General features: G+C 41.8%; 1 protein-coding gene across 2 annotated transcripts in view; it reads left to right on the top strand.

The window, feature by feature from the left end:
- LOC124606916 (putative inorganic phosphate cotransporter) overlaps positions 1–11,833 on the top strand; it is a 103,858-nt gene extending 92,025 nt beyond the window's left edge. The window contains exons 8-10 of one of the 2 annotated variants that reach the window (XM_047139025.1): positions 2,340–2,463; positions 10,209–10,236; positions 11,632–11,807. In XM_047139025.1, coding sequence (XP_046994981.1) covers positions 2,340–2,463; positions 10,209–10,236; positions 11,632–11,665 — 186 coding nt within the window. In that variant the 3' untranslated portion in view covers positions 11,666–11,807. Of the gene's footprint in view, positions 1–2,339; positions 2,464–10,208; positions 10,237–11,631 lie in introns of both variants that reach the window. The other variant, XM_047139024.1, reaches the window with a different exon arrangement.
- Positions 11,834–18,224: the final 6,391 nt, after the last annotated feature.

Genomic DNA, 18,224 nt, shown 5'->3' with positions numbered 1-18,224 from the left:
ACTACTACATTGTGATTTCAGTCTATATCTGATCCTGGGTGCATTTTACTATCCAGTATCCGATTTAGGAATCTCTGTTGACCATGATGTAATCTAACTGAAATCTTCCCGTGTCACCCGGCCTTTTCCAAGTATACCTCCTCCTATTGTGATTCTTGAATAGAGTATTCGCTATTATGAAATTAGTTACAGAAATCAATCAGTCTTTCTCCTCTTTCATTCCTTGTCCCTTCCCCTAGAAGTGCGTTCGAGTCCGCCATAACTATGAGATTTTCATCTGACTTTACGTTCTATATCACCATTTCAGTATCCTCTTGTGCTTTATCTCTTCATCTACAGCTTGCGATGTAAGCGTGTTTACCAGTACTATCGTTGTCGATGTAGGTTAGCCGTCGATTTTGATAATAATAACCCTATCACTAAACTGCTCACAGTAACAGTCTATGCCTAGCCTCCTATTCGTAACGAACCCTATTCCCTTTAGGCCATTTACTGCTGCTGTTGATATTACCCTATACCCATCTGCCCGGAAAGCCTTCTTTCCATTTCACTTCACTGGCCGCTATTATATCTAGATTGAGTCTTTACATACCCATTTTCAAATTTTCTACGTTCTCTACCACGTTCAGGCTTCTGACATTCCACGCTCCGACTGGAAGAATGTTATCCTTTCGTTGGTTATTCAGCCTTTTTCTCACGGTCACCTCCCACTTGGTAGTCCCCTCCCGGAGATCCGAGGAAATGGGGCTCTATTGCGGAATCTATTGCCAATGGACAGATCATCAAGACACTTTTTTCAATTACAGGTAACATGTTCTGTGGACACACTTTATGTGTCTTTATTGCAGTGGTTTCCATTGCCTTCCTCATGCCGTTGATCATTCTTCCAACTTTTTGGGCAGTTTCCTGTCCCATGGACTAGAAAGTGCCCCACCTCTTTTCGCTTCTCAGTTTTCTTTGAGAAGGCCGTTGGTAGAATGAGGATGAGTTCTCTTACCGGAACTCTTCGGCCGTCAATGCTTGTTATTGATCAAAATTTAATCGGCGGTAGGTTTCGAACCCGGAACAGAAAACGTTTTGAATACTGATCTGAGACATTACCCCTACATTATGCTTGTCGTACAATGATATAATTTTGCTGGTACATTCAGTGGTGTACGTGAATTCTGTCTGCAAACTGCGTAGCGAATACGGTTAGTTGTAAAGAAATGATAAATTAAAAACAGTATTCTTCATGCGGAATTATTACTGCATGTACAGTGAAAATGTAGTAAGCGATAAACTTTTATTTCCATCAATTTGTGGGGTTATCAGCGAGAAAAGTTTCGCGAGGGTTTGAATTTATCTGCAAAGTTTGTTGCACGTGAGCTACACTGATTTTCCACCCACACCCCTCTGATACATAGGTAGGTCTTACCCCACAGCAATTTTTTCCAGTCAGTAAGTGATATGTCTACCTAATTTGGTTGCCATCAGGCCAGTGGTGTAGGAGTGTAGGAAGTATGTAACATACATACATACATACATAAATATGTACACTGATTTTAAAATACATATGGATACTGATTTACACAGTTTGACAGTCGAAATTTAGCGCCGGCACAACTGTTCTCGTGAATATTTCTGATATGAATTTATAAGCCTGTGCCATCAGAAAGTACTTCTTGGTTTGAAGAGCCTTTTTGTGGGCAGTATTACCGTTAGTGAAACATGAAAATCAATGATGCTTAAATGAAGAGTAACCCATTTCTTCCTATTGTCATTTTACATCACCATATAGATGATCATTGGTCATAATAAGTCAGTTAGCTCCCTGGATCAAATGGTTCAAATGGCTCTGAGCTCTATGGGACTTAACTTCTGAGGTCATCAGTCCCCTAGAACTTAGAACTACTTAAACCTAACTAACGTAAGGACATCACACACATCCATGCCCAAAGAAGGATTCGAATCTGCGGCCGTAGCGGTGGCGCGATTCCAGACTGTAGCGCCTAGAACCGCTCGGCCACACCGGCCGGCCGTTAGCTCCCTATCGTGGGATGGAATCGTTTGCTAAAATTACTTTCGTCGGCAATATTCTCATTTAAACGAGGATGCGACGAGTGATAATTGACAGCCCAGTGTATGAATATTTGGTTTCAACAATAAAGTAAATATGGTCGTATTTGACATTGCAGTATAGGTGATATGTATAGAAAGTTTGAGGTAGAATGATAAACACAATGTAACTTGTACCAAAGGCCTACTGATTTTTCTTGGAAACGGTTAGTAAGGGCTAATGCTTGTAAAGTAGTGAGGATAGCGAGTGCTTCATTCCTCGTCCGGCCTGACTGTTTCAGCAAACGAGGGGTCAGTGGGACATCATGTTCCTCATCTCCGCTGGCGTGGGCCTGGTCACGTTCCTGCTGTACTTGGTGCTGGCCACCGACAAGGAGCAGCCCTGGAACAGGCCTGAAGAAGAAGGTCGGTACCGACGTGCACGGATTTGTACTTCTCATTTCCAAAAATACGCACCATTCTACTTGCTCTACAGTACTGTTCCAAAGGTGGTGATAAAAGCTTAAATCATCAGTGTTCACAAGAACTTTCAGAATCCAAACTGCAGCTGATCCAACGCAGAGAACGTAGTTTTTATGTCACTACCGAAAACCCATAGAAAAGAAACTCCTCATGGCACAACTTACGCTAAGAATTTACTAGAAGGGTTCTCTTTTATCAATGATATGTTGTAAGTACCAGTAGTATCTCCTACAGAATTATAGAGCTTTATCCTTTCGGGAACTGCGTTGTTAGAGACACTGTGGTTTGTTTTCGTATGTTTTTTATTAACGGCTTTAATTCAAGTCAGCGTTGTCTGGTTTACATCTTTTATTTGTATGGCTGTTGTCATCCACATGTATCGCTACTTATTTATGCGCAGTTTATCTAAGATATACGTTCCTCCTTCGGATACTATTCTTTTCAATAGTCTCTGGCCCTTACAAAATATTGCGCAGTAGCGAAACGTAGGTCAGACGTTCAATGCGAGCTGCGCTCAATAATGAATCAGCTTTGTCAGATTTAATAGCAGTGCAGCTACTTGCAATGGGATTTCCGCTCTGAAAACAAAAATAGTAGCAAAAATTCAGTTTCCTGGACTCGTAATTCTGTTGTCTCTTTTGATAAGCTTGTTTTCAAATGAGCTTCCTCCCGTCGCTTGTTCTATCTGCATGACCGTGTAGTTCGCTCTCTAATCTCTTTAGCATTAACTCCCCTCCATTAAGTCTGTATATCCCATTTTGACAACAGTGCTGCTGACGTTTGTTTAATTCGTTGCTCGTGTATTAATTAGTGCTATTCTCCGTATCCATGCTCCTGTTTCACACAGAATACTGCTCATATAGCATTATTTCAAGAGTATGTTATTTAACGTATCTCGCGGAAGATGCCATTGGACTTGTTTTCTATTATTACGCCACTGATTCAATAATGAGGCAGGACACGACTTCCCATAAGACAAGATTCTCTCGTAACTCACATCCAAACATCCAAACACTACACTTGCGGCTTACTCACCATCACATAAACCGTGCTTTCTGTCTGATGAACAGCTTTCCCAATTATTATCTTAAAGTGATTTACTCTCATTTGACTTTAGGAGAACGAAGGCAATTCAAAACAATAAATTTTTACTTCCTGTTGCTTGTCTACTTCAGCATTCAGGTGTTAGGAAATATTTAATAATTTCTTGGATAACAATTAAGCAGTAAGGTCGTGCTGTCACATTAATGCTTAATTAAGTGCATGATTATGTTGATTCATTGTATATGGGCCTTATTGTGTACCATTCTTGAGTGTTCTGAAATATGTTTTAGCGTTTATAATTCGAGGCACTTGTTCGCTGCAAATAAACATTTTTCACATTCGTGAAAGGAAAGACCGCCCTATATTTCGCCAAGGTGAAGTTAGTAAATATATTTCTTGGGGTTTACGGACCAAATCTGTTACGTAGCACATATATTAATTATTTCCCCTCCTCTTTCTCCTAATTTGAGCAATTTCGATGGTGACACATTTTCATCTCATCTCTCAAACTTCTCTTTGGTCTTCATCTAAATTGTACATACGATCATTTATCAACAAGCTTCACCTCTAGCTAACCATCTCTGTGTTACATTTCCTTTCAGTTTGTAAGACTGTGTTGACACTGTCTTCATTTATGTGTAATATTTCCAATACAACAAAACATGCGAAGCACCAGAATGGGACGGAAATCAGTAGACGCGATGTATATGTAAAGACAAACAAATGATTACAGTTTCAGAAAAATTGGATGATTTATTCAAGAGCAAGTCAATAACGGGGTGATCCACGTCTGCCCCTTATGCAAGCAGTTATTCAGCTTGACATTGATTGACAGAGTAGCTGGGTGTCCACCTGAGGGATATCGTCCCAATTTCTGACCAACTGGTGCATTAGACAGTCAACATTCCGATCTGGTTGGAGGGTCCTGCCCTCAATTTTTTAATCGTTTTCAACTGGCGACCTTACTGGAGAAGGTAGGGCTTTGCAAGGACGAAGACAAGCTGTAGAAACTCTCGCCGTTTGTGGGCGGGCATTATCTTGCTTCGCTGGTTTTCGGAGTCAATTCGAAGCGGGACTCATGTCTGAAGACAATTCTGCTCCAGTCAATGAGATTCCAGACCGACGACGCCCCGGCGGTGGGATATCAACCTGATTGTCGCCCACCATAAGGCTCGACAATCACGAGTGATGGTCTGCTGTACCATTTCTTTTCATAATAGGGCCCTTCTGGTTGTATCCGTGGCACAGTGGTACGTCGACGATGTTCTGCGCCATCCTGAACTTACATTTCAGCAAGATAATGCTCGCGCGCACACCGCGAGTGTTTCTATTGCTCATCTTCGTGTTTGCCAAACGCTACTATGACCAGACAGGCCACCGGATCTCTCCTCAGTTGTGAACGTTTGCAGCATTATGGACAAGTTCCAACGATGTAACGCGCCAACTGGTCAGAATTTGGCACGCTATCCCTCAGGAGCACATACAAAACTCTATCGATCAATGCAAAGCCGAATAACTGTTTTCACAAGGGCCAGAGGTAAAGCAATGAGTTATTGCTATTTCCTGTTTGTGAAGCTCGCTTATGTACATCATATATTTCTTTCGAAATTGTAATAATTTGATTGTCTGTAGGTGTATATCACACCTACCAATTTCTGTCCCATTGGGATAATTCCATCGTAGTGCGTCGTTTTCCTTCTTAGAGCGTATTTTCATTTCTTCTTCAGTTTTTATGGTATTTTCCCTTGATGCTTCTTATTCCAACTGTAGTCATATAGGATATCCTTTCTACGTTACTATACTAGTGAAAACTACCTGCACTGTGACGTTAATTCCGCATACGACTTATAATGACACGTTCAGAGGAATAAAAAAAATACCGCACGTACTAAATCAGTATCGGTTGAAATACCGTATACCCGAGTAACTGCAAGCCTTCGAATATGACTATAAAGTTTTCCCTGTAGGAAAGCCATGAACGTGTGACCGAAGAGCTAAATCGCAGGCATGTTAGTCAGCTAACGTGTTAAGAGATGGATGGATTAAGGGGGAGGTATCTCCACTGCAGCGAAGTAGTCTTGCATGTTAGTTGCAACATTTGGACGGGAATTCTCCTCATAGAATGCATGTAGAATAATGTACTTGAAGAAAGAAACTATCTCGAACTCTAAAACTTTCAGATGCAGCAGTCTGTCCACATTTCAACGCTACAGTACTACAACTCAGAACAGTTTGGATCACTGTCACATTATTATTATTATTATTATTATTACCGTATGCATCAATTACAGTAACACACATTCAGCAAAACAAAGAAATATATATAAAAATGAACATGTGAAATTATATGCAAGTTTTAAAACGGCGCAGACTACACTTGAATGTTGATGGACTCGATCCAGCGGAGTGCCTTGTGGGATGCTTGATGGAGCTTCTCATTGCCACCAGGGAAGCGTCTGATTGGACATTCATTCACAATGTGGCCCATTGTTTGGGTGTCACCACAGTCATACACACTGTCACTTGAAAAGCCCCACTTGTGCATGTTGTATTTGCACCTACCCTCTTCAGTCCGATACCTCTTTAACTGCACCCACACCTCCCTTGGTTGGTGGAAGCCTGGAACTGGAACTGTTGGATTGTCGGGTTCTTGTAGGTTGCCACTCACGTTTCCACTCTGCGCCCTGGTCAAATCCTGTGGACAGCATTTGGACTCTCACTTCACATGATGATCTTCTAGATTTGGGGCGTTTCCTGGGCAGTGAAAGTAAGTCGTCATGAACAGGGATCGAGTTGTTTTCAGAAACTTACTGACAGAGGTTGTAAAGAGCAGCTTTTCACATGATATCACACTAACGACATCGACACTATGCGTTTGTCCAGTACTAGCCGTAGTAGATGCACTATACTTCCACTGCATTTCATATCCCTTCACTGCTTCTGTAGCTCATCTAATCAGAAAAGAGGGTATGTTCCTAGTCAGTAGAGCACTAATGATCGTTTTAACTCAATGGTGTGTTTGCTTTGACATCATGTGTATCCTGTAGATGAGTCCAGAATGTGATGGAAGACATTTGTGGCAGCGCCCCATCACTGTATCTTCGATTAAAGTCTGCCACGTGCGGTTTTGTCATCCTGTGCTGTCGTATTTGGAGCTGCAATGTCTGGTTATGATTATTCACATGCTAGATTGCTTACAAAACACACAACTCAGTCTAGAATACCGTTCGCATAGGACCGATTACAGATTGGAGAAATAGGGGATATTGGACGTAAACTAAGAAGAGCGACACGAATGCTTACAGGTTTGTTTCACATTCAGCATCAAGGAAAAGCTGAAACGCCAAAACTGACAGATCCTTAAAGGTAGACGTCAACTGTACGGCAAGAGCGGCAAAGTTCCAAGAACTAGTATTAATCCTTTGGGGCAGTTGTCCACTGAAGTGAACAGCTGTTAATGTTCCTTCTTTGACGTTTTTAATCCTCCTGAGGCTGTAAATGCACACAGTCCATTCCAGTGGATACCCTTTACTGTTCTGTGCCTTGCGTGCCTCAGGGCTGTTTAAGAACGCCAAAGAAGTGACATTAGCAGCCGTCCACTGCAGTGGACAGCTGCACCAGACGGTTCAGCGAGGAACCTAGGAATATACCACAGTCACATATCGGTGCTGTAAAGTGTACAAAGAGAAGATTACACCTATGACGGCACCCACAGAATCATTTTAGTGCCCATTCTTCTCCCGCTCCATTCGTGAATGGAACGAAAAGAAACCCAAGATACGTGGTGCAGTCGGAAGTGCCCTCAGCTATGTACTTCACTCTGGTTTCAAGATTATAAATGTAGATGTAGATGTGACTGTAGATGTAAACGTGGAATTAGATGTAGGTGACCTCTTTAGTGCAACAACTCCTGTTATCCAATTTGGCCCCGTAAGTGCTGCATCTACACGAAAGAATAAAATAGATTCGCTCCCGTTCAAAATCTGAGACATAATCGTAGCTTGGTCTTCGCCAAAAAGACGCATAGTGATAGTTATCCCTGCAGCTAAGAATAAGGAGCATACAGTTCTTACAGAACACTATATAAGAAGGATATTTACAAAGAGCTCACGCATGTCACATTGTAGGATAGTTCGAGTCATTTGAATATCAGACACTGCTCCGACTTAATTTTCTTCTCCTTCCATTTCTCGTCATGATGTGCCATTTATCACAAACAATAGCTTCGTTTTGAGGATATGTGAACTTCCTTTTACTCCGTATAAGATGTTTTCATACTGGATCTTGTACACTGAAGACACACATGGGTCATACTGCTAGGGAGGTTGCTCACATGTTACGATGTGTGCACTGTCCTATGACTCATAAATGTTTGGTTGATTTGTATCCAACAAGCATGGTCACAGTTTTGTTAGAAGATTGTGAAACAAAGTCACAACTTTTCTACATCTTATAATGAATGTACGATCGTCATGAGAGCATCATAACTGCAGGGCGTTTCCAGCGATCGTAATCGACAAATAAATGTTGAATGACTTAATTTATTTCATTAGTAAGAGCCAACACGTAAACAGGGCATGGCCTGCGCCTTATACAAATCCAGGCACGGAGTCGAAAGCGAGGGCACCGAACCACATCGAACTGATTCATTTCCATTTTTAGTGGTCCGTTAAGCAATATCATGTCTTCAACTGACGAATCGGTGCTACTGCTGCGGAAGTTACTGAATCTTACCGCTATTCAGCTCCGATACGCCACAAAGTTTACTCTACGTCTTCTTTATCGGTAAAACTTCTCTTTTAACTACTTTCGGTAAATGAGTCCGAAGCAACAAAAAATAATAAATGTAAGGAATTTAGCTATTTGTGTAATAACACCGGAAATCACGGACTATGACCATTACTATGAAGCAAAAGATTTCTTTCGGGCAATCAAAAGACTCAAAAAGTGAGTGTTAAATGAAAAGAACTATTATGGAAAGAAGGAGTAACATATTGACTGAAAAGACGAAATATTAGATATTAGAAAATTATTTTAGTGTTCCCCTAAGTAACGATGATCCAGTCGAATCATGAGAGATAGTGAAAGTGAGGAGAATAATGACCTACCACACTATGGAAGAACTGAAGAGTAATTACAATATGAAGATCAACAAGGGACCTACATATGGAGGAACACTGAAATGAAGGAAAATTGGCTGCACCTCGTGATACTGTGCCTAACGCAAAACATCATCAGTTGCACGAAGAAAATGACTAAATGAACTCGGATTTGACCAATTCACAAAAATGGCCAATCGAAAGACTGTAGCAACTCTCGAGCTATATTCCTCAAAATACAAAATGTTTTTTTATTTGTTGTAAAGATTTGTAAAAGCTATGGAACACACCTTGCCTGACCACCAAAAGAATTCCGTCAAGAGCGCTGAACTGTGCATAACACATTTATTGTGGGTACTTTCGTAAAATTGTGAAACGGATCCTTTTATCTCTGTTTATTGACTTTAAAAAGACGCAAGACCACAACCATCGCGACTGTCTACATAATATCATCGTTGTTAACTATAACTGGACAGATGAACAACCTAACAAGAAAAAGCACACAAGAATCGCTATCAGCATTACTTTGTGATGAAGAGGTATCTGTGGAGTTCTAAATGGATTGTTGGGTCACGTAGTGTGATAAATTATTCTCACTTCTACTTGATCAACTTGTGAAATGCTATCTGAACTCAGTTACAGCAGATCAATGACATAACATAGAACGGACATCGTATGTGCCGTACGCAGATTTTCTGGTGATAAGCAAAGAGAAATGGAAAATTAGAAGCATGACATAAGGTATTACGTAGCACGCCGACCTTCCAATAATCACCTGAAGTCTGATGGAAGTGTAAAAGATGTGACTGTACTTCGTGGAGGCACATGCCTTCCATTTGTGACAAATACTTAATTGTGAGAAAAAACGTTAGCGTGCTGCTACATTCGGAGTACCTCTGTGTAGCGAAAATGATCGATGACGATAGAAAATCGTAGATTACAAGAGGGCTCTGGAATACGTTGTTATGCATGGATAACAAAAACAAAATTTTGAAATAGTGAGATCCCAATGGTGCTGGATGCCTTGCCATAATAAAGTGCATTTAAATATGTACCATAGACCGAAGAGGACGTCTTTCAAAGTACGACGGGGTCGTATTTAACAGGAACAACTGAAGGACTAAATAAAACAATTCCAGATTTATAGGCCTTGTAGAAACAAAACTGGAGTTTTTCAGTTGACTGCAATTCTCTTCATTTCCTTTTAAAAATTCAACCAGTTATGACCAAATTCAGCTTCATTGTATTTCGAATGAAACAAAAAGTTTACTGCTGGTTGTCTTTCATTCACGCGCAATATTGGTGCTGCAACAGGTGCGTCTTTTTGGATGTTCTGTGATGCTGTAGATGTACGTCTAAATAGATACGCTAGCAAAGCTTTTCTAAGCTCTCACATTTGCAGTAGCCAGCGTAGCTGAAATAATCAGTGAGATATTTCTGGAATTTTTAGACAAACTAGGAACTAGGAATGTAGTCTCTTTGATATTATGAATGAAATGTCTTAACTGTGCCATACTGTTCATTGTTTCTTTGCTTACAATCAAGATTGGTGCGGATCGATGGAGATGATCAGGTAATGAGCTTAGTTTTGACCCAGTTGACTTATAGATTCCGATTAGCACCTGTAGCAGATCACTTACCGCTTTGTGAAACTAGACCCTGGATACCTTTCACCGTTGTCTCCTATCTCAGAAAATTTGGATGTAAGAAGTAATATACAACGTTTCCTACGACATCGAATGTAGAACGCATCCTACCACATACATGCACAACCTATGTTCCTTATTTACTAGAAAATTCAATTCTGTATTATCATTTTATCCCACCAGTTAAATGTTGGGCTTATCACTCGTAGAGGAAGGAAATGTCGTTGGAACTGAGGAATTGCTTAAGTAATTTCAACCAAATTTTGTACATATATGATTCACTAAATGATACAATAAATTTTGTGGGAACACTGTACCCTAGCATCCTTATGACTAGATGTGGAGAGGGTGAAATTTGATGAACGTATTACTAAGTGGGAAAGCTTTCTATGGAAATATGACATCCAGGAGTCAAGAGGGGTGGAAGTGAGATGATACGTAAAACATAGATTCACTCTCAAACGCCGAGAGCAATTAATCTGACTTACTAGTTGAAAAAAGAAGATACCGTATGAGTAACACAATAGTAGATCACGTAGGAGTTTAAGGGGGTATACAGAAATAAAGCTAGGGTCAAATTCATGGGTTTCGGTGTCAAAAAGATGATTCCTTACAGTCCCAGTGACATTTAAGTGTAAGTTCAGTCGAACAGAATGAAAGGCTAGGGGTGGGTTCCAAATCGCCTTGCTTTTACTACAGACAAATTCATTCTGGAAGGGAAAGAAAAACTGGTGTTTAAACCAAGTTTTTTCCTTGAATTAATATTTTTTTATACTGACCTTATTGTCTTGTTACACATATAAATAAAGTTACTTTGATTTCTCTCTATAAATAGATTTAGTTCCTTTTGCTGTCTAAAAGCACTCAGAGACAAGCAAATAATCATGTAATGTCATATAATCAGCTAATATTTTTTTAATATTCAGCTAAAAAATTATAAAAATTTGGAGAATGCATCATATAAATTTTTCAGTATAATTTCTATAATTGAAGCAGTCATTTATTCTAGTTATTAACATGTGTGCCCGACAATGTAAAAAAAGGTTTTGTTCATTCATACTGCTTTCATGTATTATTTTCACTCATCAAGAATACGCTGTATTTTCTAATGTAGTATTGCAGAAAAAAATTGCCAAAAGCTGTTAAATTACTAATATATAATTTTCAGTCACAGCCTGAGAGGGAACTATAAAATTAAAATTTATAAATGTATAACTTCATCCAATGTGTAATTTATGTGGAGCTAAAATTTTTTGCTTTTATATATCAAGTACTCCATAGTATAGGACAAAATAATAATTTCGTATTTATTTTATTTGTAGTGTGTCAGATTCCAGAGACTCCGGAATCCTATAAGAAATTCGTCGAGGGTCATATCAACAATGCGTTTGAGAAGGAACAGTCAGTGCACATTTGAAATGCAGCTGTAAGCTGTGTTGGACGTTACGCTTAAATTAAGTCTCATATTTATTTAACTTTTGTAACGATTATTTGTTACCTGTTGTCTTGTAAATATTATGTAAATAGTTGTTGTGTAAAGATTGCAATGTTTTACATATTAAATATATTGTGTTACATGAAAAAAATACGTTTCTGTGACATATCCGATCATAGTTTAGTTATGCAGGTGCCCCCAAAAACGAGAAACTCTTCAACTGAACGCACAGGAAGAAATACTAGTCCCACCTGCTGCTGTTCACGAGATGCAATTGGAATACGTGAGTGTCAAGCGTACTCTCCAGAACTTTTATACGGAGTCGCCTGTAGCTTTATACCGGTTAGGCTCTAGTACAAGTGACAGTCTTTGCACAACTGTAGTGCCTGCTTGTGCAAGTCAGCCCTAAACAATAAATCGAATGTTTCTACTTCCTAATAAACACACACACATACACACACACACCAAAACACATCGAGAGTCCATTTAATCGAATCTGAGTTTCATCTGGGGCAACTTCAACCTAACTTTGTACACATGTGACTTGGTACAAACAGACAGCTGTGTTCAGGGTAGGACACTTATAGCTCCAGTACTTGTAGGGGATTGTATTGTGAACAAGATGACGTAAACGTGTAGCACTTGAACACCTGTACGAGTTAAAGTGAATACATACTCGGCTCAATCAGCGAAAAAATATAGTTTGGATAAGAGACGACTAGCACGTGTGTTAGTGGAAAATCTCTAATTTTCAGGGTTTGTGATCTTAGTCCTTCCCAGTGAATCTGTATCGTTGTCGGATGTCCAGCGGTCTGCAGTCGTTTTGGTATCAAAATATTTCGATAGCGTACCTTGCCCTTATCTTCAGATGATTACCTGTAGAATGAGTGTCTTTGCTACATCCAGCCTCCTTTACACTCTTATCGTCCTCCATTCCTTCCTCCCGCACGCCACGGATGGTGAAGCGATGGTGGGGTGTCTATGGTAGTGGTGTTTGTGGGGGTGTGGTGGTTGTGGTGGGGGGAGAGGGGGAGGGGGGCGCCGCTGGAAGCTGGGCGCGACCTTTGGCCCCTCAATTCTCCTGCGGTCTGCGTTGGGCGTGAAAGTCTCTCTCGGCCGGCGCTATGATTTTAGTTGGCTGAGTCCTGGGTCCCAAGCTTTTCTGAGAATGAACCCAGTGTCTCTGTTGATCAGCCCGTCCGCCTCTCTTATTTCAATAGACTCCTTCGGAACACAGCCAAAACGACGGGCTCTGCCTCGACACTTCCATTTCTTCATACTTCATGGAGTCCTCTGTAGCCATGCTATGTTTTGCAACCGCTGATTTTTTGGTTGCTTAAATTCCAAGTCTCTTCTGTGTTTTTTGCGATTTTCTTCGACTGTCCGTCCATTCTCCCCAAGTCACCTTTCACCGTGCTTAATAGGGCACGCGGTTTCGGAGTTGGACAGAAAACGCATTTAACGTTACGTCGAGTCAGGATGCTGCCAGTTTTGTTCGATAATTGGCCGGCGCACGGCAGATACCCATTGTCTTTTCCTCGTCGTCGTTTTCTGTCTGCTGGGGAAGTACTTTCTGTCTGGAAAGAAGTCGGGGCTGCCACTCGTCGAAACCGTTCTCCTTGTAAACGTGCTTATTGTGGATTAGCTCCTTTGGTAAGCTTTCATCGTCCGATATTGCGAGCATGCTGTGTACCTGTGTACGCAGCACACACTCACACTGTGAAGGAGGATGGAAGCTTGCAGCATGGAGACACTAATCATCGTTGGTGGCTTTCCTGTACATACTGAGTCGTATAGAGCGGTTCGTTCTGCACTTGACTAAGACGTCCGAGAAGGGCAGTTCGTCATTCTCTTTCACCTCCATGGTGAATTATATAGTGAAATGCAGAGGGTTCAGATGTTGGAGGAACTCCTAGTCTTTCACTCCGACGTGTGCACACCAAAAACGTGACGTCAACATATCTGAAAAAGCTGTTTCCCGAGCTTTCTGTTCGAAATTATTCATAAACAAGTTTGCCACAACTAGTGACAGAGAGCACACTTGGCGACGCCATCCGTTTGTTCACACTAGTCGCCACTGAAGAGAAAGGGTGTTAATACAAAGATCAGCTTGATGGTATTAGCAAGCGCACTCTGGTGAACAGAGATACCACTTCAAAGCTTGTTGTAAGGTCCTGGTGACGGAGGCGTACATCTTGCAACTGTTGAATGAAATGTACAGAGCTCCTGATGTGCTGCTGACATTTACAACTTAGAGACTTAATGTTGCCGTAAGATGTTCCATTAAGTTTCGGGTGTGCAGCCGCAATAATTCTCCTCCTTCTTCTAATATTTCGGCCGTATAACGTTCAGCCATCTTCAGAGTGAGCCGCAAGACTGCCGCTCCAGTGCTCGCCTCGTCCCTTTATACTCGTGTACCGCGCAACTGCGCATGCGGCCACAGATGCAAATGCGCCAAATGCGGCGGCAGAGACGTGCACAGAGCGCGAGTTACATCTGTGACTCCGCAGTCGATTTGTGTTGGCATGTCGATATATCATTGTGAGCAGCACTGTGACGGCGTCTTTGTGAGTTTATTACAGCAAGTGCCGGATTCCATGGTTTATCAAGGTTGAAACCACTATCTCTATTAATTAAATTCGACGTCAAGCGAATTTCAATTGCCTCCTTGACTATAGAGTCCGAAAAAGATGTAGTTGCCAAAATTTCGACGTTGTCATACAACATACTGTGATCAGTGTCAATACAGTGCTCTGCCACTGCCGACTGGTTAGGTTTTACAAGCCCTGTGTACCTCCGGTGTTCTGAACATCTTTCTTGGACAGTACGAGTTGATTGTCCAATGTAAGAAAGGCCAAATTCACATGGAATTATGTAAACTCCAGATTTTCGGAGCAGAAAATCATCTTGGACGGAGCCCACGAGTGCAGCTGTCTTGGGTGGAGGACAAAAAATCACTTTTACTTTGTGTCTGCTGAGAATCCGTCCTATTTTTGATGAGAGGCCACCCACATATGGCAGGAAGGCCATCGATTTAAAGGTTTCTTCTGCCTTCTATGTGGCCTGTTTCAGTTTCATTTTCAGTGCCTTCTGTATTTTCTGTGGGAAGTACCCATTGTCTTCAAATACTCTTTGTAAGAGGAAAAGTTCATCTTGCAGACTGCTTTCGTCAGAAATAATATGCTCTCTATGGGTCAAAGTTCGGAGAACACTCATCGACTGGGCAGGATGGTGGCAGCTATTTGCACGTAAATACAAATCCGTGTGCGTCGGCTTCCGATACACTTCATGTCCCAAAGTGCCATCCTCTCTGCGCCGAACCAGAACATCCAGGAATGTATGGCATCCCTCCTTTTCAATTTCCATTGTGAACTTTGTTTGATCGTGGTGGGAGTTCAGATGTCTTAAGAAGTCTTGCAAGTTATCTTCACCAAGGGGCGAAACTACAAAGGTATCATCAACATATCTCCAGAATACCGTGGGTTTCAAGTCTTCTCTGACACATTTGTATCTGTGGCCGCATGCGCAGTTGCGCGTTACACGAGTGTAAAGGGACGAAGCGAGCACTGGAGCGGCAGTTTTGCGGCTCACTCTGAGGATGGCTGAACCTTATACGGCTGAAATATTACAAGAAGAAGGAGAATTCTTGCGGCTGCACACCTCAAACTTAATGGAACAGTCTTTGCGCCGCCAAAACCTGAAGATTCACATTGCCGTTAGATGGTATGTTGGTTTGCCTACGTTGTTTAGAATAAGACGTAGAGGAACATCCCGTTTATGATTCTGTGTAATGCTTCAGAGCCTAATGGTACAGCAGCTCGTCGCCGAAGCTTCTTGACGATTTCCTTCGGCAGAGATTGGCGCAGAAGCTCAACAGCATTCTTCTTCAGTCTGTTAGTAGGGTCTCCCTTCTATTTCCTGTTCTCTGGATCCTCGAGTATGTCACACATGTTGCGATTGTGCTGTGACAGCGGTAGCTGTACAGCGGCATTTCCTTTATCCGCATGTAGAATGACTATTTCAGGATCGTTCCTTAGTTCTCGAGAGGCAACTCATTCCGCTTTCGTGATGTTCGTCCTCTACGAGAAGGCTCAAGTGAGCCAGCGACCTCATCATCGTTAGAGAGGATGAAAATTACTTGTTCTACACGACTGATGAAATCTAAATCAGATGGTGGTGGTGGTTAGTGTTTAACGTCCCGTCGACAACGAGGTCATTAGAGACGGAGGGCAAGCTCGTTTTAGGGAAGAATTGGGAAGGAAATCGGCCGTGCCTTTTCAAAGGAACCATCCCGGCATTTGCCTGAAACGATTTAGGGAAATCACGGAAAACCTAAATCAGGATGACCGGAGACGGGATTGAACCGTCGTCCTCCCGAATGCGAGTCCAGTGTGCTAACCACTGCGCCACCTCTCACTGTTCTAAATCAGGTTTAGTAGTTGGCGTTGGTGTCAACTTCAGTCCCTTTTTCCAGAACTGATTTTTCCGCATTATCAGTCTCTTTCCCCTTCAGGGTGATTATGGTTCGTCGTTGTTGCTCTTCTTACGGCTGTAATCATTCTACCGAACTTAAGCAACCAACAAATTCTCCATTAAGTACGAAGAAACGGAAGTGCGAAACATAAATTGTCGTTTTGGGACTGTGTTCTGACGGTGGCTATTGAAATACGAGTGGCTGATTGGCTAATCAACAGAGACACTGGGTTCACTCTCAGCAAAGTTTGGGATCCAGCACTCGCCAACTCCACTCCACCCGCCTTGGTGCGGCCGGCAGTGGAGGAAGGAAGGAAGGGGTAGAGGGGCGATGAGAGTATTCAGGAGGCTGGATGCAGCAAAGACACTCATTCTACAGGTATCGCCTAAAAGACGGAAAGATACGCTGTCGAAATAGCATTTACGAAAACAACTGCACCCGTCTCGACATCAGGCAACAGTACAAACAATGTTGAGGTTATTGGACTGATTCATGACTTTTCCGACGACAACTTTGCCGATGACATTAATGACTTAGGAGTGGGAGTGGCTCGCATAGAGCAACTTAAGGTTATCTTGGTACAAACGTGACTTGCTTTCTGGAAGAAAATACTATTGGATTTAGACACGCCTAGCACACGTAGCACTGCAGTGAATGTCTGAAGGGGGACATGTTGAGATCTTAGTCTCAATTTAAATATTATTCATTCGAGCCCCCACTTATAACTCAGACTGCCACATCCGCAATATCTGTGGTCGTTTGTTGTTCAGGAATGCAGATTACAGCTTCATATGTATTGTTGAGGCTATTTTTTGGCTTTATAAATGGCAACAATGAACAATAAGACGAGATCGATGCACTGAAGTAGCTTGTTGATCCAGTGGATCAGCGTTGTCAACTTCGCCCTAGGTAACACATCCGCATTTTGGAAATATCTGTCCTCTGCTAATTTGTCTGTCTAGAGCAAAGAGATAGATCCAGTGGATCAGTGTTGTCAACTTCGCCCTAGGTAACACATCCGCATTTTGGAAATATCTGTCCTCTGCTAATTTGTCTGCCTAGAGCAAAGAGGTAGATACAGTGGATCAGTGTTGTCAACTTCGCCCTAGGTAACACATCCGCATTTTGGAAATATCTGTCCTCTGCTAATTTGTCTGCCTAGAGCAAAGAGATAGATCCAGTGGATCAGTGTTGTCAACTTCGCCCTAGGTAACACATCCGCATTTTGGAAATATCTGTCCTCTGCTAATTTGTCTGCCTAGAGCAAAGAGATAGATCCAGTGGATCAGTGTTGTCAACTTCGCCCTAGGTAACACATCCGCATTTTGGAAATATCTGTCCTCTGCTAATTTGTCTGCCTAGAGCAAAGAGATAGATCCAGTGGATCAGTGTTGTCAACTTCGCCCTAGGTAACATATACGCATTTTGGAAATATCTGTCCTCTGCTAATTTGTCTGCCTAGAGCAAAGAGATAGATCCAGTGGATCAGTGTTGTCAACTTCGCCCTAGCTAACACATACGCATTTTGGAAATATCTGTCCTCTGCTAATTTGTCTGTCTAGAGCAAAGAGATAGATCCAGTGGATCAGTGTTGTCAACTTCGCCCTAGGTAACACATCCGCATTTTGGAAATATCTGTCCTCTGCTAATTTGTCTGTCTAGAGCAAAGAGATAGATCCAGTGGATCAGTGTTGTCAACTTCGCCCTAGGTAACACATCCGCATTTTGGAAATATCTGTCCTCTGCTAATTTGTCTGTCTAGAGCAAAGAGATAGATCCAGTGGATCAGTGTTGTCAACTTCGCCCTAGGTAACACATCCGCATTTTGGAAATATCTGTCCTCTGCTAATTTGTCTGCCTAGAGCAAAGAGATAGATCCAGTGGATCAGTGTTGTCAACTTCGCCCTAGGTAACACATCCGCATTTTGGAAATATCTGTCCTCTGCTAATTTGTCTGCCTAGAGCAAAGAGATAGATCCAGTGGATCAGTGTTGTCAACTTCGCCC

This window comes from Schistocerca americana, chromosome 3 (assembly GCF_021461395.2).
Source record: "Schistocerca americana isolate TAMUIC-IGC-003095 chromosome 3, iqSchAmer2.1, whole genome shotgun sequence".
Taxonomy (NCBI): domain Eukaryota; kingdom Metazoa; phylum Arthropoda; class Insecta; order Orthoptera; family Acrididae; genus Schistocerca; species Schistocerca americana.
The sequence above is the reverse complement of the archived record's forward strand: the minus strand, read 5'-3'. Positions and strand labels throughout refer to the sequence as shown.